Source organism: Cyclopterus lumpus, chromosome 14 (assembly GCF_009769545.1).
Source record: "Cyclopterus lumpus isolate fCycLum1 chromosome 14, fCycLum1.pri, whole genome shotgun sequence".
NCBI classification, from domain to species: Eukaryota; Metazoa; Chordata; class Actinopteri; order Perciformes; family Cyclopteridae; genus Cyclopterus; species Cyclopterus lumpus.
This window is the reverse complement of record NC_046979.1, coordinates 8394654-8417402: the sequence shown is the minus strand read 5'-3', so window position 1 is coordinate 8417402 and position 22749 is coordinate 8394654. Positions and strand designations below refer to the sequence as shown.

The window sequence follows — 22749 nt, the reverse complement described above, 5'->3', positions numbered from 1 at the left end:
TTGCTGTAAGGAAATGACTTCTGTCAAAGTTTGGATGCATCAAAACGGTCACACTGCAGGCTTTGAACCCAAAAGAAGAAGCTGAAGGGGAACTGCAGTCTTGTGACAGGGCGGTCACTATCAGTCTCTCCTTTCACATGATACAGTACGCAGTCATTCATCCATTGTTGATGTAAACATATACTGTAGGTACGTCATTTGAAAAAAGAACAGAACTACTTTGCAACAAAGGTAGAACATTACTCTATTCTTGTCAGATCGCTCCCTATACTCTTTTTCAGCAGCACACATGTGAGGTGAGTCATGGCATTAGTGTGTTCTTCTCTCTTATCCACCACTGATGCACATAACATCAACTCATTCAGATCGGGGCCATTTTTATAGCATAGACGTTCCCTTTTTTTGTTGACGTGAAGTCTCTCTTCAGGAACAAAACGCACGGTCCACCTCAATGGTCACAGTTATTGCTACAACGCGTTAAATATCACAAAGAGGAGAAGTGATAAATGCATGTGCTGCAACGAGTTCATATGCTGATACCAACAATGCACTCCTGCAGACGATAATATTAACTCTGCAGTGGCATCACATGTCATCAAGTGACGGATATAAACAGAGTGATGGATTTGACCTTGGACACCGGCGTAACTGCTTCACCACACGGTCCACCCAGTGGCCGTTTTGGAGCTTTCCAAAATATCACACGGATGCTCGGTTACTTTGCTCCTTGAGCATTTTGTGACTCTTGGAAATACTCTCAACAGTATAAATGTACCTTGTAAAATGGATCTTTAGGGTTTTGAATTCTCCAACATGAACATTACATTGTAGGAGGGCTTCCAGAGTCAAAACGGACTTAGCTGACTTCCCTGTGGATAAACCTGGGAAATGCACTGTATGAACCGATTACTGCATTGTAAAGTCTGTAGACAGAGGGACACACGTGTAATATCAAAAGAGACTGGACTACTTCTATGGTTACAGACACAAATTATATTTAGATATAATATGTAGACACGTGGCTCAGTGGTAGAGCAGGGTCGTCTTTCAATCAGAGGATTGGCTCCGCTCGTCCATGTCGATGTGTCCTTGTGCGAGACACTTAACCCCAAATCGCTCCCGCAGGCTGCATGCAGTGTATGAATGGGTGTGAATGGTAGGTGGCACCTTGCATGGTAGCTCCTGCCTACAGTGTATGAATGTGTATGAATGTGTGGAGGATGACATGTAGTGTTAAAGCTCTTCTGAGTAATCAAAAGACTAGAAAAGTGCTACACAAGTACAGTCCATTTACCATTAACTGTGATTACACATAATTGTAGGGGGAATTAGGGAATATCGTAGGGAATAGTCTGCATCTACAGCTATCTAATCATTTGCAAAATTGTCAGATGACATAATGATGTAAAATATAATTTCTTCTTTTATCTGTCCAAACTGTGTGTCTTAATCAATGTATTTGTCATCCAATCCATCTAATCTTGTGCTTTAAGACGACACACACACACACACACACACACACACACACACACACACACACACACACACACACACACACACACACACACACACACACACACACACACACACACACACAGCTAACAACGTAAAGACAAACCTCCAACTCAGTAGAAGGTTGTGTTCCCTATTTATTCATTAAACTGTCAGTTTGAGTGACGGTCTCGAGGACCCGCAGCCTCTCTCCATTGTCACTCACTGTCAGTGTGCCTTGTCTCATCCATGTCCCTCCAGCCCATCCTCCTCCTCCTCATTCCTTTCAGCAGAGCCGTTAGAAGAGATGAGGAGGGATGACTTGCAGCTGACAATCAAGGATGTTTGGATTGAATATATAAACTAATAGTGTATTCTTGAGTTTTCCTCTTCTCAGACCGAACGTTTTCCGGGCATGTTGCACAAATAAATTATAATAACAAGTTAGAAATAAATTCAACTTGTATCAGGTGGATATACTCTCCCCATCAGACTCGCAGCACATCTAACTGTCGGTTTAATTAAATAGATCTCTTGTCTCTCCACACTCCTCCTTAACGGTCCATCAATTCACTGAGCGACAACACACCCACACCCAACACACCCACAGACTTACTAACACGAGCAAAATCACACACTGCCATCTCATTAACAGCTGAATCATGGTGAAAGCTGCCAACAACGACTGCATGTATCAACAATTCAGAGACAATACATGTAAGAAATACACTTTTTTTCAAGCCTTGAAACTAAACACTCACAAAAAGTGACAAATACAGTTTGGGTTTATAACACCCTTATTAATCCCTTAAGTAGGAATGTATCATCTGCTGCTTGAAGGTCATTTGCTAAATAAATATGCCTGACTTGAAAACATCAAGTTTGGGATGCAAAAAAAAAACACAGGGGTGCAAACAGCTCTGTGAAATATTTCAATAACGAGCATTATAAATTGGATTTTCCACGGTTGTCAAAGCCCAACATTACCTCCATGTTCTCAACATGAGAGCAAGATGCTGTGAATAACAGCAATACAGAGGTAGAGAAGTTAGGTTGGTTAATAAACTTTCCTCAGTGTGGACTGCAATCCATACGGACGATGACGTGAATATAATGCACGATGACTTGATGCCAACAAATTATTTACCACGTGGAAGAGTGAAGCACACCTTAATTGGGCCTTTAACTCCTACTGCCCTCTGCTTCCCAGCTAATGCAATCTCAAAAGTCATGTCCTTGCTTGTGTAAACATAGCCGGCCAATAGAGCAGGATTCTTAAAACTTCCTCCATATTTACCTGCAGTCTGGACAATTTCAGTATTTCGTCCAATTTCACAGCACTAATTCCATCCAGCGACAGTCATGTCTTATTCTTCTCATATTTCTCTTCTCTGACAGAAATATACATTTTCATTCCCAATTGATTTAAATCTAGCACCAGCTATTTCTTTTCATCCATCCATCCATTTTCAATACCGCTTATCCTCATTAGGGTCGCGGGGGCGCTGGAGCCTATCCCAGCTGACATATGATTAATATTTAAATGTCCCAACGTTCCCATGACTGGTAAGTTTTAAATGTGCAACATCTTGAGCTTCATTGCCGGCAGCTTAACGCTAATTGGGAAAACCAAGAAAAGTGAAGAAACTGGTATTTCTGTTTAAAATAGAAGGTGATACAAACTTGTTGATTAATTAATCTGCTAGTTGATTAACATGTATCAGTTATTATTGATGTGGACTCTTTATCATCATCATCCAAACAGATGGAGTTGTAGCTCACAGCCATACTTGTGACTGTGCAACGTGAGACGGCGGTCGGCATTGCAGGATCTCATGACAGATTAATTATGTTTACAGCATTGCAGACGGGAGGCCACGCAGTTATTAGGGTTGACGTCTCAAAATGTAGCTAAATGCTCCACGGGGGGTGGGGGGGGGGGTGGGGGGGGTGGGGGGGGGGCTGCTGCATGTTCTCAGTGTAATATCTAACGATTTAAGAGCACGAAAGAGAGAGAGAGAGATAAATCATGTCTCTATTGTGCTGAAGGCCAAACATGTGTGTTTGTGAATGTGTGTTGTGCTGTGGGGAGGAAATATTTCTTTAAAAAAGGTTTTCTTCAAACTATTTCACGCAGTGCTCATCACACATGTCGTCTTCTCACTGCAGACCGCTGGGTTCACGATGCCGCCTGCAAGGGCTGCATTCTGGACGACGTCACCACCGAACTTCTCGTCACTCCCCTGGACTCGGTGAGCACGAGCTCACAGGAACAGCAATGTTCTGCCATCGCAACTCAAAATTGTGAACGCTTTAGCCAAAAAGACTCATAACGTTAAGAATGTTAATGGGAGCTCAAAATGCCAAATGTCAAATTTCCACAAGAGACACAAGGAAGTCAGAAAGAACCGTTTTTCCATTTACACTTTCACCTTAGTTCATTTGGTCCAAGGTCAAGTCTCCGGGGTCAGCAGTCATATTCGGGACATTTTAATATAGTATATTCTACATTTCTGAGCATGCATACATTGATTGAATTGGGTGGGATTAAAACATATTGAAAGCTGCATTGCTTGTGTACAGATTCAGAGGTCCGACAGTGAACTTCTACTCTATTAGATTAGCTCACTGGCTTTTTTGCCAAGTTGACTTTTTTTATTATTATCTTTCTTCCTGTATTACTAGAAAGAGTCATGCTGGCATGAGTTGCATGTGACGTAACTTAAAAGAGACATTTTGAAAGGAGATTTTGAATGTGAGTCCTTCAGGCATTTCCCACCCAAAAATAAACTACAGTAAAAAAACATGACCAATCGTCAAGGTGCCAAAACTGAAAATAGCATCCGCCTTTGTACCTCTCTCCTGTCTGTCATGAGGGGGTAGGCTGGCTTTTCTTGGGCTTTGGAAGATTGGGAAAACACTGTCTGAAGTTGGAACCGGATCAAGTGCTCCATACACTCGGTTTGCTGATTATTACAAATAGAGGCATTTCATGCTGTAAAAAAATAAATAAAATCAGATCCGATTAAGAGATTGAAGATACTTATCACTTCCATAACAGAACATTTGAGGACTTGCAAAATACACAACTAAAAGAGAAAAGTCAAATCCATTTCAGGTATTACTTACTTACAGCTAATTTATCGACGCTCAAAATCACTATAACTTATCAAATTAAGTGCTGATGTGAGTTTCCACTGTATAATTATAGTTAATGTTTCAGCTCTTCAACCTTTTAGGAGCCTGAATGAGAACTGATATTTAGTTTCTTCTGTTCTAAATGACCAAAAGCCATATGTTTGAAACGTATTTGTACTTAAAACCCCGTCAGCTCTGATGTTTAGGCTCTTTATCCTTTATCAGAATATCTGTAGAAAACTCACACTGTGCACTTTGGCAAATATTATGACTATTTATGGATGGTATGCGGTTATTTTCTGTTCAATTCTACTGCTAAACAATCCCATTTTTTGTCAAACTAAATTGTATCTGCCACAGCAGAGTGTATGGTTGCGTGAGCTTGTAGTCAAAGCACGAATAAACATGAGGCCACCAATAATCTGTGGGTCTGCATCGACTCCTGACCTGTAAGTATATATACACTGAAGATCAGATAGAGCTTCCCAAAGCCCTATAGAGAGCTTCTTGCATAACCCTTAACCAATCTTCCTCAGATTCATTAGATTATAAGGGTAACTAAGAGTGTAGCGAGCATCCACGGAAAGATGAGAGGACTGAAATGTGATAACAACAATCTGAACTAATACACTTTGTCCAGAGACTGCTCTCAGGAACCTACAGGCCACTTACTGGTAGAACTCTCACAGACACACAGCAAGACTTTGGGTCACTCCTGACACTCAAACCGATGTATGAACTATAGCTATATAAAGCTGACCAGACAAGGTTGGAGGACAAAACCTTTATGGCGTTCTGTCTACATGCGGACGTCCTGTCCCACTGCGAGGCGAAACCTCTCCACAGGCCGAGAGGACATCCGGAAGCGGAAGAATTGCCTCCCTTCACTAGGTTTCTAAAATAGCACAAATAGGATTGATACCAGAGAAACTACCACAGAATGAGAGATGCAAGAATGTGATTTCACCAAACTGCTTCCATCCAACTAGAACCAGAACACAGAGATGCCCCTCAGAGGACACAATACAATGTCCAGATGTAAATGAGACTTCAGGGGAAGTACAGATAATATAAATTATTCAGATAGACATATTCATAAAACAGATCAATAAGCGTTACTCTCCTCTTTTAAAATCATTATGCCGAGATGTCATGCATTTTTTTCTCAATAGATGTACTAAGGTACATTGTCAGTTTGAATATTTTTTTTAATTTATTATACCCATCATTAGTTATTAAAATATAACACACGTCATGCTCATCTCGTCATCACCAGTAGCAGAATACATACTATATTTTTCTGCGTGAGAATCCGGCTTATAACATTGACCAACGTTTTTAGTTTCATCTGTCTTTCAAACACAGATGAAATTGATTATTATGGATTTTTGCATCCTCTCGTTTGACTAAGAGTAATACTTTAGTTTTAAAAGCACAATGTTGAGAAAATCTCGGCCTTGACAGCTCCAAATAATAATTCACACTTCACTGACGACTCCAGACAGAATGCTTTGGTTACTCATCAGCTCCATCTTTATATCTACAATAAAATCCTCGGCTGTGTCTGTTACCACTGAGCCGGGTGATTTTGAACCAGGCATTGCCCATTAATCCATGTGCAAGAAACATAAGGCTGTTCATCTGAAAAAAATGCATGACGCTAATGTCTAAATTGTCTGGGGCGGAGTTAATGAAGGAGAAACTGTTTCAACTCGATCACACTTGCGTATACATTGATGAAATGGCCACATGTATTAAACACTGGACGGCACACTATTCCGTAGTGAGGAGGGGAAAAAAACAGAAAACTAAGGATGAAAGCTTGTGAACACATCCTGTCATGTATTATTAATGTGACTCATCATGGAAAGAATCTGAACACTTTTCTGTCTCCCTTTTGTTCTCCATGCTCTTGAACCACTCTTTCAGTGAGAGATAACAAGTTCCGGCTTCGCGCATACCACAAGGCTCACTTTGAAAGGACCAGAATATTTAAAGGATGAAGCTGCTTGTCAAGCAAGGGCTTTATATTATTATTTTCTTGCTATTCAACAGGGATGCACAAGGATGACTTGTTCAGTTCTGATACCGATCCAATACCAGCGGTTTAATTAAGAAGATGTAGGCCTCAAAATGTGGACGTGACTGAGATCATTCTTTTATGTGACGGCAAGATCAGACTTGATTCAAACATTGCTTTCCTAAATTAACTGTCTTGTTACTTTTAATAAATCATACACCACAAACTATACAAAATATTTGAAATTAACAGTAATTAAAAACAGTATATAACGTATAGAAACATAGAAAGTAATTGAATAGATCAGCCTCATTCGGTGTCAATGCATCCCTAATTTGTGATAATACGGCAGGAAACAGCAGTTGAATGCAGCTTTTTCATTTCAGCTGGTACCACTGCAGGATTAATAACATAACTGCATGCGCATGTACAGTTGTGGTCTGTAGTCATTCATTTTGAGATAAGATCATGTTGTTAGTCTGAAGCATACAAGCACAAATATATATATGATAATATGGCGTTTCCAAATCCCACGATTTCTCTATAGAGTACTGGATAACTTGTTTGCTCTGAACATTCACGTGCCTTTTGTAATTAGTGCTGATCTGCAGCACATTGAAGCCCTCGGGGAACAATCTGTAGAGCAGGTTTTACAACTCAATGTACACTCTATAACAAGCAATATGCAAGGATCATCAACAGCTTTTCAATCAAAAAAATGTTCTTCTGTTGTTATGTTAATATGAAGGTTATGAGGCTGGATTGTCACCCTTCACTAAACAAATGACTTGAATAGATTGCTGCGAGCGTGATGGTTGTTAAATCATGTTTTTCCCATCACTCGGATTACAACCTGACGTCCTCCATCAGTGAACGGGTTCGTGTCACCGTCCAAGACACACAGAGCATCACATCTCGAGGTGAGTACTTGAATGAAAGACGGATCATGTAACAACTATCCCCTAGGGAGAGATTAAAAGAATTGGGATGAAGGAGTGTCGTACGGGAAAAGTAATCAGAGGCGACGGGCAACCGTCTCGGTGACAGGCTGCACTTGAAGGTCTGCCACTCTCAAAGTCAGGAAATGAGTTGATCGGTAGTGTGTATTTTGATCTAACAGTGTGTGTCAACAGCAAAGTGGCTTGTAGAGACAACATGATGGGGCAGACGGTCCCATGATGACAGCCAAGCCTCATGTCGCTGTGCATTTCACATGCGTGTGTGTGTGTGTTCACCCCTGTTAACAATATCAGCATGTGTTCAGTGTTTACATGGCGGAGGCGCTTGTTCAGACCTGTGAAAATCATTTTGTTTAAGCTGCATTTTGGCCAGACACCGATGCACAGAAACTGGGTACACTGTTGAAGATGAATCCAAGACAAACATGCCAGGTACTTGATTGTTTTCTAAACTTATTTGAAGACAAATATGAACATAGCCGCCACAGACAGGATACATGGATGTGCACATGCAAATCAATGGGACTTTGCGTACTTTTTTTGTATTTCAAATTCCCCCTCATGGCGGAGAAGCAGACAGCGTCTTCTACTGTTGGCGCAGTGGGAGTTCAGATCCTTTCTGCACGTTTTCCAGATGCTTTTGAGATTCAAACCAACAACCTGACGGTTACAAGACTGCTTCTGTAAGCTCTTAGCTGCCACATATGTACATGTGTGCTGGCATGTGCTCATGCATTCCAGTGAATGTTTGTACGTATGAAAACGTGAGTGTGTACATTCTTGAACTCTTTGTGACTTTATTTGAAGTTCAAGCTTGCATGTGTACATGTACTGTACGTATCTTTGTATTTACAAATGTGTCCAAATGCCCCGCCGATCCTTCACCCCTCACTCAACATCATGTCGTTTCTCTGTGTTCTCTTTTGAATCTTTCTCTGCGTCTGTCTTGTGCAAAGCATGTTGAGCTGCATTCTGGTAACACTGCACTAAATCTAAACTGCCAATGGTACTTTAAAAACATGACTGTCACTCTGTTTTTTGTCTTACTATTATTATTTCGCAAATATGTCACATAATATAAGTATAATTATTCAATTAGTTACTGTTTGACTCGATTTTTGACTAAAATGTCCTCCAGCATCCATGAGGAACTACACAGGCTTCAGGTTCCCATCCTATTGGTCACTCACAGTGAGCTGGGCCGGATCTGCCGGGTGTCGTGCTCGCCGTCGTTGCTGGTCAGGCTGTTTCTCGGGGTTCGACTTTGGCTGCTGCTGCTGCTGCTGCTGCTGCTGTTACAGTTGGCAGACGAGGAAACCGGCTGCTGCAGTTCAGCGACCGCGGCATTGGCAACACTGTTCTTCTTTTCACCTACGAGAATAAAAGATAGATTTACAAACACGTTGGTGGTTTCAGCCAAGAAGGTATCCACTTTCATGCCGACATGGTTTTTTCCTGTTTTTCTGTTGACCACGGTGAACCGTTTCTCATGATAAGCTAACGGACTCGAAGCAAAACTGACCACTGACAAAATGTGTCTGTAGAAATATAAACACTTGGCAAAAAACAACAACTTTAAACCACTCAGGACCATATTTTGCCTTGATGACACACAAACAGACTCACACGGTGCAAACAATACCAGCGTCGCTGTTGCGGCTGTTAACAACTAAGGAGAGGAAAACAATAATCGATCGATAACGTCTATTACTTTTACTTTCAGCTCACCTTTCTGGGAATGTGTTGGTGTGTGGAACAGTGTGAGAGGCCGTTCGCTGCAGGACGGGCCTTTGCTATCGGTGCTCCTCCTCCTGGACACGTTGAGCTGCGGGTTGGTCGGGCCGCCGGCAGAAATCGGAATATCTCTGAATATCTGTTGCAGAAAAGGGCAGTAAATAAAATGTCATCGGCAGGATCACATGAAAACTACAAATGTTTCAGTATAGAACATGAGCACATCACGACTCTTGAGTGAATCATTTCAATACCATTTACACCTAAAAGTCTTTTGACAGTTAAAGAGAATAAAAAAAGTGTTTAAAGTATTTACTTTCAGGCAAATCAGAAATCATAAAAAGGCACACAATGTTAGATAAAACTAAGATAGTGTCCTTTTCTTCTGTGGAGAGAGGGCAGGCATATGAAGTACAGACAGTCTCTATTCTGTTGGTGTACAATAGAAGACAGTGACACAAGGAGCTCTTTAAGGATTCAGAGCTGCTCTATCACAGTGTGCATACACTATTTGTTTTGTTTTTGCACATTGCACCACCATAGACAGCTGTGTCTGTAAAGGATGACGTGCAGGGCTGTGTGTGAGTGCACCTACACAGGGGAGGGATGTGTGTCTGTTGTCTGTGCCTCTGGTCATTTGTTTTCTTCACTGGTTGAACATACTATGTGTGCAAAATGTGAGGGTCTAAAACAGTGTGATTTGTCCGTTGTCATGGTGACACCTGGAAGCAGCTTGGCCAGCCAATAAGCTGCATGAATTCAACAGGGGAAGTAACTTTGAATGCATATAGAGTACATATGATGTGTGTTTGTGTAGCAGGTGCCCTTTCAGAATAGTCAGGTGCATTTATTGTTGTTTAAATGCACAATTACACACAAAAGAATCCCCTTGACAAAGCCAAGGGATTCATTTAATCCTCGACCCCGTCACCAAACTCTGTTGCTTATGCATGTGTCTTACCTTCTCATGGTGCTCTATGAGGATCTCTACTACAATGTTCTGGAACTTGATGTCCATGATGGCGGCCACCGTCTCCTCCTGCGGCCGGAGCAGAGTCGGCCCGAAGACCACACCCAGATTGGCAATAGTCATCAGGTTCTGGTGGTGATGATTTGCCACACTGTTGGTGTAAATGAGTCACATGTATATGAGGGTCTGCTAAATAACAGAGCAGCTATCTATAAAAAAAACAATACAGTTCAATAGCATCACAAACTACATCTTCAAACATGGCCATGCATTTTAAGCAAAAACTGAACATGAGAACTTTTATGAAGGTATGGTCTTAGGCTGCATTAGTTAGGTGTGTTTACTGTGACAAGTCAACCTTTAAGCCACAGATGATGAAATAGTTGAGTGCTGGCAGGTGTAATGCACTAAGCCCAGCTAAATATGTGAATGTCTTCACAATAGCTATATTTGCACTCGCCTACATGTAGTATAAACATGGCTGATTTGACACGCATTATATAATGCTGCTGTTGTTGAAGAAAAGTCCTATGAAGCCACAGGGCTTAGATGGAGGTTTGGAGTGAAAACACAATGCCAGTCAGCTGTATTAGAGGAATAATTACACATTATCCAACTGTGCCATGCCCTGCTTTTTAGCTTATGTGCTGCAGCAGCTTGTGTGTTATGTAATCCACAGACAAACAATTCTCAAATGTTCTCGTCTACACAGTATATCGCTGCATATGTACAGTATCAAAAAACATGCAAAATGTAGAAGTTGGAGGTGAGATTTGAAGAAATAAATATGAGGGAATTGTCAGGGGGTGGCCTTCATTAGAAAAAAGGTCTTAGAACTGATTTGTTGAACTTAATCATCTGGAGAGTTCATCAGTGTCCGTGCTGCTGAAATGCCCTTGAGCCCTTGATGACTATGCACTAGTGTGAAATTGGGCCCTTTCTGAATTAAATATAGTAATTTAAATCTCGTTCAAACTAAGTAGACTAAATGTATGAACAACTTGGACTTCTCTACCAAATTCCACCCAGTTTTAACCTTAACATGGGGGACATCTTTTGACCATCAAATCATAAAAGTAGTCCTTACTGGGCTACAACCATGGTAGCTTCCACATTTCCTGGCATAGATAGAAAGACCCGCACCTGACCCTTAACCCCTCTTTTCCTTTTCCTTGGAGGAATACGTTGGGGAAAAGATTTAGCCTGATAGCTGCTGGATGGATTTCTATTTTCAGAACAAACTGCCTCAATGCATGTGGTCAAGAGATTACATAGAGCCCAATCCTCCACGAGGATGGTCAACGACAACAATCAAGATACGGGGTATTACAGTAATTAGGATGTAGAAAGAGGAGAGAGAAGAGAGTTCGCTATTGCTGTTAACACAACATGATACACTGTGTTGTTCCTAATGGGGCTACATTTCTGATAAAGCATAATATTGAGTCATTGCAGTTGTGTGTGATATCTCATCCTACGTGGCCAGGTGTTTCATCAGCAGCTCCAGCATCTGTCTGTTCTTCTCAGGCAGCCGGTGCACCAGGGCATGGATCTCTGTCACCCGAGCCTCTTGGTTGTCCAACTCTGGGGAGAAAGAGAGAGAGAGAGAGAAAAACACTGGTGAAGACATAAGACTTAAGTGTTTTTTTATTGACACACACATACATGCAAGGAGCAGAAATAAACATGGAACAGGGAAACTAAAGTGTCTATTACTGGAATGGAGCCAGTCCATTTATTCTTGTTTCAAACTGATGCATACTGTAACAAGCAATCACCAAAAAGGACATTTGCAAGACCTTGGAAAAACACGTACGAGGACCTCAAGGGAAATATCACTCAGATGCGGTGATTGTTTTAATCTGTATACAAACTGTATACATGAACACCAGCTTTATGCTTTAGGTTTGAATCAGAGTTTTTGTGATTGCTATTATAGAGATATTATAACACTTGCAATATAGCCTGAAATGACATTTCTTTCCATAAGAAAGGCACACTGAAGAGGTAGTCAACACTGTTGCAAGTGGGAAAGCTTTGTGTCCTTGGGATTAACAGGCAGAAGAAGACAAGCAGGCCGGCAGAGAGACCTGTTGTTATGGATGACAATAATAAGTCAAGGCTGAAGAGCAAGTCAATTGAGAGATGACAGCAGACTCACATTAGATCAACCCTCGGGCCCTGGCTGTCAGCGCCAGGCAATTAATTAGCAAATGACAGAGCATCTCCCACAGACAGACAGACAGACTTTAATCCCAACTAACACATCATCTAAAATATACACACATCAAAACTTAAATATACAGGGAATATAGACCAAATATTAACAAGCACATAACACATTCATACAGAGAGAATATTGTAGTAAATGCACGCAGACACACTAACATGTAATTAGTCAGTCTCACACACACACACTGAAATATCTATAACGTAGACATGCATTCACAGATCCACTATTATGCATTCTCTGGTGTCCACCACTTCACACACACACACACACACACACGCACACACACACACACACACACACACACACACACACATCAGAAAACAGAGTTTAACACCATTACAAATGTTTTTATTCTCGAGTGAATTTAAAGCAATCGGTTTTTTTACCCTCGACTTGTTTTTTCAACCACACAATTCATTGAATTAACTCCCACAAACAAAACACAAATAAAATCATCAAGTTATTAATTCTATAAAACAGCAAAGACATTAATTATCAACTTCTTCTTCAAGCATTACATTAAATGATCACTATCAGTCCAAATGGTGCATTAAATATAGAGCTGAAGCCTGGAGACAATTAGCTCATTCGCTGATTTCAAAAGAAAATCAGTAAAAATATAAATATAAAACAAGAAAATGAGTTGTACTTTGTATGGACCAAAGTAATGCAGACACACACATTCACAGACTGCAAACACACCAAACAGCAGCTGTGATGAGTCAACAGGTAAAAGGTAAGGTCGTTGGGACACTATACTGTAGACAGTATGGTGCTGAGTCACAAGCTTTACACCAAGCAGAAGTCATTTATCATCGCAGCTTCCACCTCGTCCATCACTTAACAGACAATGAACTTCTAAAGCCTTTACTCTTTCGCCTTGAATTCCAGCCCTTCAGACAAACACATAAATTAATGTCCGCGGAATTTATATTTTGTCTTTTAACATACTGGGGAGGTGCATGCGTCTTGGATACAGTTACACCTGCACACAAAGACATACGGAGCCACACACGTATGCGATATCTAATCCGAATTCATGCATATCCTTTCTAGTTTTCATACATGCACGTTTGCGTTTCCAGACACATACATTTAACTGACCACTTCACAACAAGGTGACCATGCCAGGCTGTGAGAATCAGAGAATGTTCTGTGCATCCACCAAATCACATACATATCTATGAATTAAAAAAGAAACTTTAGTCCCTATGGAATATTGCTAACAGCAGAAGCTGTTAATGACATTTCAGACAGAACAAAACCGGCTTTTTTTCTGCAACTGAATTGTGCTGCCTGGATCTAAGTGTAATGCACTTTGAAAAGAGGATACCTTGTATTATACACAGGGAAAAATAGACAACATGGTTCCATAGACACTGTGATGGACACTTTGAAATGGTCTGATGAAAACGGATGTCATCGGGTACGTGCACACTAGCACATGTGCTTTTAGAGATAATCAGGACTTCCAGTATCCACCAATATTTGTTGGTTCTAATTTGACAACACAATCTAACACGGGTTGAAGCCCATTCATGAAACTGGACAATAATCCTGTTACGAGGTTAACTGGGCCAAGAGTGATGCCAGTGTTATGGACAATTGTTTTTTCTAACTTGGATATGATAGCATACATTTGTGTAAAATACAACCTTCTGGCTCTGAAAAAACAAGTCTGGTTCTTACTTCATCAAAACTGCGCTTCTCTTAAGCAAGATTATACATGTTTGATTATACATACTTTTACAAACAAAGTCAGGAATGCTCACACGTACACATCCACACACAGCAAATGAAGCGTGCATTACTTCAAGAAGCTTGCCACATCTGTTGACCCTTGACTGATTCTAAAAAAAACACCACCTGTTCTCCTTTTTTTATTATTCATTATTCATACTGGACATCTCCTGGTCGGTGCAGTATGTGCAGTATATCCAACATCAAATATTTAGCATCCTGCTTGGATCAGCATACGGCTTGGATTCATACACAGACGATAAAACAAACAAGTTACATTTTAGAAAAAAAAAATATTATATTATATTATATGATATATATACACATATATATATATATATATATATATATCATATTATATATAATATAATATTTTACATTTGAGATATTTTGCTGCAAAATCTGACCAAGAGACCACCTGTTATTAATGCATCTGCAGCGTGACTGGTCAAATTAAAATCCAATCATAAAGGATACCGTTGAGTAATTGTTCTAAAAGAATAGCTTGAGGCTCAATCGTTTCTGAGTAGTTCCAGCAATCCACTGTAAATGCATGCATCTTTGAAGCTGCACTCGCTCATCAATATGTTTATATTAACAATATGTTTATATTAACAATGGGTCAGCATGTAATGTGTCGCTTGGAGAAACAAACTTGGAAAATCAACCCTAAGACTCTACTCCATCACTTCATAAGGGATAGTATGTCAAGTGCTGTGTCAAAGACTGCTCTGCGTCCCCCAAGTGGCCAATTAAATCAATCAACACTGATTTGGGTCCACATGCCAGACATGCTAATGCCTATCTACATCCTGTCACTTAATGACAAATGTTCCGACCATCCGACCAATGGGAAGAAACAAACATTTAGTTTCATTCTAAACCAGAACCTAAAAGGCAATACAGTGCTACTTTAGAGTTTAAATCCTGGACGCAGTTTCCATCAGCAAAATAAACGTTCACTCTAAACAGCTGCAGGTGAACTAACTTGTTGTCGTGTTTATTGGTAGCCACCGTGGCATGTGAAGCAGGCATGATTAGATTGATGTATCTGAATTAGGGGTAGGTGGTTGTCTTTGTCTGTAGTGTCCCGTTTCATGTAATCTGTTTCTTGACAAGCTAAAAGAGATCCTGAGAGCTGCCAAGCCTTCATTGGCATACATGATCAGAATCATTATCCAGTGGATGAGAAAACAGTTTCTTTGTACCTCTGTTTTAAATGAAGGCTGAAATTACACCACCTGGCTAAGAGCAACTAGAGACCGATTACAACCACTCATGGACACAAAGCAGTCTAAATTAATGACTGCAGTGTTTCTACTGTTGGGAGTAATGCCACCTATTTGCTGTGAAGTGATACGGTATTATTAAAAGATATATTTAAAAAAGAGCCAGTTCAGGTGGTTCAGGCTCCTGATTTGGATGCCTCTCTGGAGGTACTCCAAAACACATTATGCTGATGATTTACCCTGGACCAGAACCAAATCCCATCTGGCCTTGGGTTAGCCGAGGAGGACCTGGTGAAAGAAGCTAGTTAGTGGGGCGTCCAGGCTACTGTGATAAAGGCCAGGGTGTGCTTGAAATCAAATGTTCTTATACTTGTTCGAGATGTCCACACTTGAAGACTGGCGTCACACAGAAGACTCACAAGGAATCATTCAAATGGGGATAAGCTGAAAACTATTAGACAGCCTCACACACACACACACACACAAGTGATGGAAATACTTGTGTGAAGAATGAAAATAAGGGGGCTGGCCAATCACAGCATGAAGTGGATTGCTGGTTTCAGAAAATTACAAAAAAAGTGAATTTGAAATGTGAACTGCAGGTTAGATTCAGAACGTCAAACTGTACATTAGCGTTAACTTAAACTCACAGTAATAAAGCCTTTATCATCTTGCTACATTTAATTTAATTCTGTTATTTATTAAGTTCTAAAGATGGACCAGCTGTTTAGTAAATACAAAAAACATTCACATGCATGCAGTTAAAAATGAAGCCCAATTAAAAGCGAAGGAATTCAGGCAATAGACACATGTGAAAATATCAGATACAACATGAGGTGGAGCAAAGAAAATAGATAGAAACAGAGTGAAATATGAGAAGAAATTGTATGAAATAATGAGATAGAGATACTGCGAGCAAAACCTAATGACCGCAGACAGAATAATTACTGTGTGTGTGTTTTCTTGCTGGCACATGCCTGAGGCAGATATCTGCAAACCAAATGGAGTCCAACCTCCTCCTCGTCTTTATGTCCAAGTCTCTATTTTATGGTCTAAATAAATCACTGCTCACAAAACTGTATTTTGCAACCTAGGATCCACGAGAAAGAAACAAATACACTTGAGAATAATTGCGGTGACTGATGGAGAATTTAGGCAATTTGTCTTTAAGACCAAAATAAATAAAAAAAGTGAATAAACAAATGAAAACATTTTGCAGCTGCCGACTAATCCTCAAAACACAAAACTCATTGTTTAAACCAGATATTTGAAACCAGATTAGCATGGGATGGGAGAGAGTACGGCGAGAACCAAACCAGAAGCCGAGGAGGAGGAGGATTAGGTGGTGGGAGGAGCTAGTGAGGAGAGAGAGAAGGAGAAAGGGAAGCGCTGAATGAAGGAGTTCAACGGAGGACGCCGTCCTCAAAACACCCTGCTGCTTCTGCATACTCACACAAGCAGACACACATATGCATTCACACACAAATTCATGTCATGCAAATGTAGACACCGATGTAATAATAAACTGAGGAATGGCAGAGGAAAACAAGAAAGAAGTTGAACATAAAGAAAGAAATCGGGGCGGGATGAGAGATATGGATCTATAAACTCGTATAAATAGTTGGCAAGCGCATGCTATATTTTACAATGATTATAAAGCCGTGAATACATGCATTATAGCATGGGTAGTCTACCATGGCCTTCTTAACTGCCACACTCTACTGATTTCTCCTCAGACACTTTAACACACTTTTCTCATTTTCTCTCCAGTTGGCCCCACTATGGAGCCATTTCCTGGTAGCGTTGCCAGAGACACACTCATTTCCTGCAGTTCCTTTCCACCAGCTCGGCTTTCTAAAGGAGTTAGCTACCGACAAACAAAGAAAACAGGTCAATGACACATCCTGGAACTTTGCACACCAGACTGGAACAGACTAGACTTAACCGCACCTGGGTTTACTAGAATATCAAAACAATCTGTTATAAGCAGGTATAGTAGCCACAAAGAAATGACCAGACCATACAAGGCTAAGCCAATCAGGCCTAACCTCACTAAACAGAAGAAGAGTGTTGATGTAAAGTCTCTTTTTTGTAGTCTAAATAAATGTGTGCTATTTTGTAGCCTGCAGGAGCCACATGAGTATTATTGAATGCACTAAAATTATTGCAAAATTGAAGCAATCTGTCTTCAAGGCAGCTGAGTGCTTTTTGAAAATGAAAATTATGTATCTAGATTCAATGAAAAAAAAAAGGGGGACAGACCCTTTGTAACCCAACAAAGCAACGACTTTACTCGGTCGTCACCTCTAGTTCAACTGCCCAGGCTTTGTAAATGTGTAAAAACCCTTCTCGTTCCGTGTGCCGCACACAGCATGAAGCAGCCGTCTACCGGAGCAAATGGACCGACAGAGGTGGCCTGGTGGAACAGTGGGTGCCTTGTTATCTCAGCAGGTGAACCATCTTTTTGTAACTGGTTTCATTTCAAGTCCTGATCTCATTCACGAAATGAGTCATGTGTGTTCTCCGTCTCCAAATGAAGCCGAGGAGGAATGCTTTAGGAATTGCTTCCTATAGACATCCATTGGGAGACAAATAATTCCTATTATACTATAAGTATTACAGAAATGAAAATCCTCTAATCCCATCTTTAATCCATTCATAAACTGGCATGACTCGATGGAAATTAATCTTGAATCGAGAACAAACTTTGCAGAAAGCACCGTAAGTAAATCATGTGGCCCGTTATTTAGTGCAGCGTGTGTTTTCTCTGAATAGCCGCGTGCAGTATATGTCAGTGGGACTCAAACAAGGTCAAACCGCGGGAGAATCTGTTTTATATTCTGCAGACTGCAGACTCACATTTGAGAGGCAAATAAGAGGGGAAAAAAAACTCACTGGCAGCTTTGATGAAGCTCCTCTGGTACTGGTACGTCATCAGAGGTCCGGGCAGCACTCTGGAAACACAGAGACGGAGAAGTCAGGTGCAGAACGTCCCTCATCTAACTATGTTCTCCTTCTCGTCTGTTATGCCCCACCATGCAGGCTTGCAAAGCTGGACATCAGTTCACCACTTTTGCCTGAGGGGTGTAATGATTCGTGCTGGCTCCCAATGAAGCCTGCAATCCTGGTATTATGTATACGTGTCGTGTTAGTGTGAGGAGACTCGGCCATTTGTCTGCGAGTGAAGTGCATGTGTGTGCACGAATGGGGTCTGTATGTGAATGTTTGTTTGCCTGTGTGTTTGTGTTGTGCGCAGTGTAGATGCATTCAGGTACAGTAGATTGAGCACAGCTTGAACACAACTACTCCTTTCACTGATTAACTATTAGAGAAAAAGGCTGTCATGTAATCAACTGCTATTCAGTGGCCAACTGTGTGAATGCAAAGTGGAAATTGTTTATTTATGCAACGAACAACCCCGACAGGAAAATAAAAATGTATATCATAAATAAAAAAGCAAAAAAAAAAAAAAACATAACAAGCAAATTCTGCAGGAAACAAACAAACAAAAAGAAAAAAAAATACTTAATGAGGTGGATCTAAGCCAGAGATCTGTTTTATTCAGAAGGCAGAGACTGAAAGCAGCAATATGCATTTATTCAAGTACCGAGTGAAGAGAGAAAGAAAACGGCTGCACTATCCATCATGAAAACAGCAATTAGTCCATTTAAATGATCGTTGAGGTTAAGAATACACATAATCTTTGATTACTGAAACCCAACAGTTGGGTCATCTTGATACAGTGAAGCCGTTTCAAAGTATTTTTATACCTTGGATCAGCATTTCTGTAAGCCGTGTCTCACAAACCTGAGATAGTGCTTGATAGCACTCGTGATCGTTTTGATCTCCCACTCTGAGTTTTCCAGCTCCACGTCAGCACATGTCTTAGGATCTGATGGGCAAAAATATGAAGATAAAAGAAAGTTTTCATTGTTAATAAAAGATAGTCATTATTTTACAGGAGAGAAAATGTTCCGTTTTGGCAAAATATGTGCATTTATGTATTTACCCATCGCAAAACCTAGTAGTTTTTGTACTCTGGAGCTGACGCCAACAATTCTGTACAAGCCCTGATCATCGATACCTGGAGAGGAGAGGAGAGGTTACCTTATGTTCTTATTCACTGGACCAACCAAAACATTTCATTTATCTCAGTGCTTCCTCAGCAGATCATTGTACACTTGCTGAATTTACATCAGCAAGAGAGTTTTATCAAGGAAACGTTAATTGCTCCATTTACAAACAATGCTAAAATAGATTGGATAGGGGAAAAATAAATCTGACTGCTTCCTGGTTTAACATCGGGAACCGTAACTGAAGGAAGGCATTAATGGGAATAAGATACCATATCTGCATGCTTTACGTCGAGCAGTTTTAAAACCTGGCACCACTCAAAGACTACCATTCAATTAATCTGTCACAGAAAACCTGAATTTCTGAAACTAAAAGGAGTATGAAGACTATTACTCAGCATCAATTTCATAGGACCAGGGCAGCGAGAACAAGGGTTATCGTAATTACAAACCATTTCAGTGAAACGTTTTAATTTTATTTTTTCATACATGCCCCTCATGTGAATGATAATCATGGCAGCCCGGAAACACAAGGGCTATCATTTTATACCATATAAATGTAAATGCATCTGCAGAGGAAGGAAAAGCCAAGGAGTGTTCTACAACAACTTCTGTGCTACAAAATGCTGAGGCTAGCGTATACAATTCAGTTTGTGTAACGCACACCCTCAACAGGAAGTCTGAATTAATAATAGTGTTTTCACTGTTTCACATAAGCTTCCAGTAAAGACTTTACCATTTAGTTTGCTGTATAGCGGTCTACCTGCATGCATAGTATGTACACACGGTGCACACATGCAAACACATTATCATTTTCCAGTCAACTGTATTTTGTATGTATTTTGTTGTCATTTTATGCCTTCGTAACATTCCTAGTTCATTCACTTACAATGTCAATATACTCTCCACATAACTAATGGCTAGTTTTCATACAAACTCAGTTTTCAAAGCATTAAGGATTTGTTATATTGTTTGTTATATTACTAAAAGCTCTAAAAACAGATTTAGTTCTTCTGCTCACATATTCTGTCGACACTACACACCGTTTCACACGGTCTGATTTGTAGTATTCACTTAAGGGTACAATGAATGATTTATTGACTGATCTTTTGGTCTATAAAAAGATTTTTTAAATCCACTATCACACAAGATCCTCACAGTTAGATCCACATTTGGGTATATTTTGTAATTTTGCTTGAAAAACGAGTTCAACAATCATCAAAATAGTGGCCAATTGATTTTCTGGTGATCGACTAGGCGACTAATCATTTCAGCTCTAAAATACTAGGCATCTATCTATATTACACCGAGTTACGTAAAATAAAAAGAAAAAAAGTACACAGAGTATATTTGACTCCTGAATAAATGTGGCAATTGTTGCCGTCTATTCGGTGCACCACTGTTGTGGGACGTGAACAGTACAGACCTGAACTGCATCTGAACTGTAAAGGGCATCATACTAAAGAAGCAAGAAATCCACAGAACAAAAAGAATAAAACAAGAATCTGACTTGACATTGTACCTCGAGTCTCCACCGCATGAATAAACTTTTTCATGACGTTGAACCCAATCACGTCCAGCTGGGCCACTGATGGAGAGCAAGACCAATAATTTGTTTTGATTAACCAAAATGAGATGAACATTCCAAAATCAAAACAGTCTGCAAATACTGAGACACTGAAATTCAAAGTATTTTTAATATGTGTTGATAAATGCAGCATCCATGCTATTAACTTTTACCCTCGCTCTGCCAAAACAGAAAGTCAGATGATATCCTTGAAAAACAAAATTAAATTGACATTAATTAAAGCAACTTACGGCCTTCAGCCTGGCTGTCTCTGTTCAGATTGTATACCTGCAAATAACAAAACACATTTAAAATTAAGCCTAATGAGGGCAGGATATATTTGTACATCACATGTAACGTCAACATTTCACACGAAGAAAAGAAGAAAAAAAAAGCCTGATATGTTTTTTCTACATGTGCCTATTAAGTTTTAAAAGCTTATCAGCAAATGCTGCATATTCCATGTATGAGAAACCATCGACACTCCGGATGTATCCCTGATCTTGGATACATATGGATATTGAGGAAAGTACATACATGTTCCAGTTATTGTTGGCTTTTTTTTGCAATCTGCATGAGTTCAGTTCCGAAAGTAATGGTGCGAATATTGTGTTAAGGTTGGGGCTCTGTGTACACTTTCATGCCTGTTGTCTGTAACATCGAAGCATGTAACCTCGTTACAGCATATCATTGAGAGGTTAAATTCAGAATTATAAATGTTCTTTATATAAATACCAATAAACAGACTCTAATATAGGAAGTACGGTGAATACAATGGCTTAAAACTGTGTGCGTTTATGTTCTAATCCTGGGCTTGCGCAGAATAAACTGGACTTGGCGACAGCTGTAGGGTGAGTTTGTATTGACTATCAAGGTGGAGGCGGGCAAAGAAGAGGGAGGGCTTAACTACCACAACAACGGTAGGATCAACATTACTTGTTTTACTATCGATAGCCTGAGCTCAGCATCTGCTTTTTCAAGCTTGCGGTGGCTTTATTGACGATGATTAACTTTGCTAGTTTGAATGTAGACACAAGCATGAGGGAGGTGTTGAGACAGGAACGGGACCAAATAAGATTGTCGAAAGAAGCACTACGTAATACATGCGTCCAGCCTTAGGGCAAAAAAGCTGCATATCTAGATGGCATAAACCAAACGGCTGGGGGAACATTCAACTTTCCTTTGAGGAACATGAACGCCACCAACAGCATGTGCAGAGGGGTGGATGCTGAAAACGGACCAATGCTACAAAACAAAATCATCTTTAATGTCGGAGCTCTTGTTTTGCTGCGCAGACAAGTTATTTCTCTTCACTCGTCACACACAAGCGCAAACTGGTAACCGTGGTAACCTACCGGTTCTCTCCCATCCATGGCCTCCATCCACAACCTGCGGTCTTCTTCCGACAGAGCCTGCATGGTGATTACTCCCGTCCTTCACACACACACACACACACACACACACACACACACACACACACACACACACACACACACACACACACACACACACACACACACCATTAGCTTCTCAAATATCAAGACCGGGGGCAGACAATTGTCCGTTAAATAACAAACAAAGCGTGCAAATATAAA

General features: G+C 40.3%; 1 protein-coding gene across 3 annotated transcripts in view; it reads right to left on the bottom strand.

The window, feature by feature from the left end:
• The window catches only part of LOC117742263 (rho GTPase-activating protein 26-like), an 80068-nt gene that overhangs the window by 7195 nt on the left and 50124 nt on the right, over window positions 1–22749 (bottom strand). For all 3 annotated transcript variants that reach the window (XM_034549369.1, XM_034549372.1, XM_034549371.1), the window contains exons 12-21: window positions 22510–22588; window positions 21406–21442; window positions 21110–21175; window positions 19524–19598; window positions 19322–19406; window positions 18410–18468; window positions 11791–11896; window positions 10304–10463; window positions 9337–9481; window positions 8799–8979 (exon numbers count right to left, since the gene is read on the bottom strand). In XM_034549369.1, the coding sequence (XP_034405260.1) occupies window positions 8799–8979; window positions 9337–9481; window positions 10304–10463; window positions 11791–11896; window positions 18410–18468; window positions 19322–19406; window positions 19524–19598; window positions 21110–21175; window positions 21406–21442; window positions 22510–22588 (993 nt within the window). The remainder of the gene's footprint in view (window positions 1–8798; window positions 8980–9336; window positions 9482–10303; window positions 10464–11790; window positions 11897–18409; window positions 18469–19321; window positions 19407–19523; window positions 19599–21109; window positions 21176–21405; window positions 21443–22509; window positions 22589–22749) is intronic.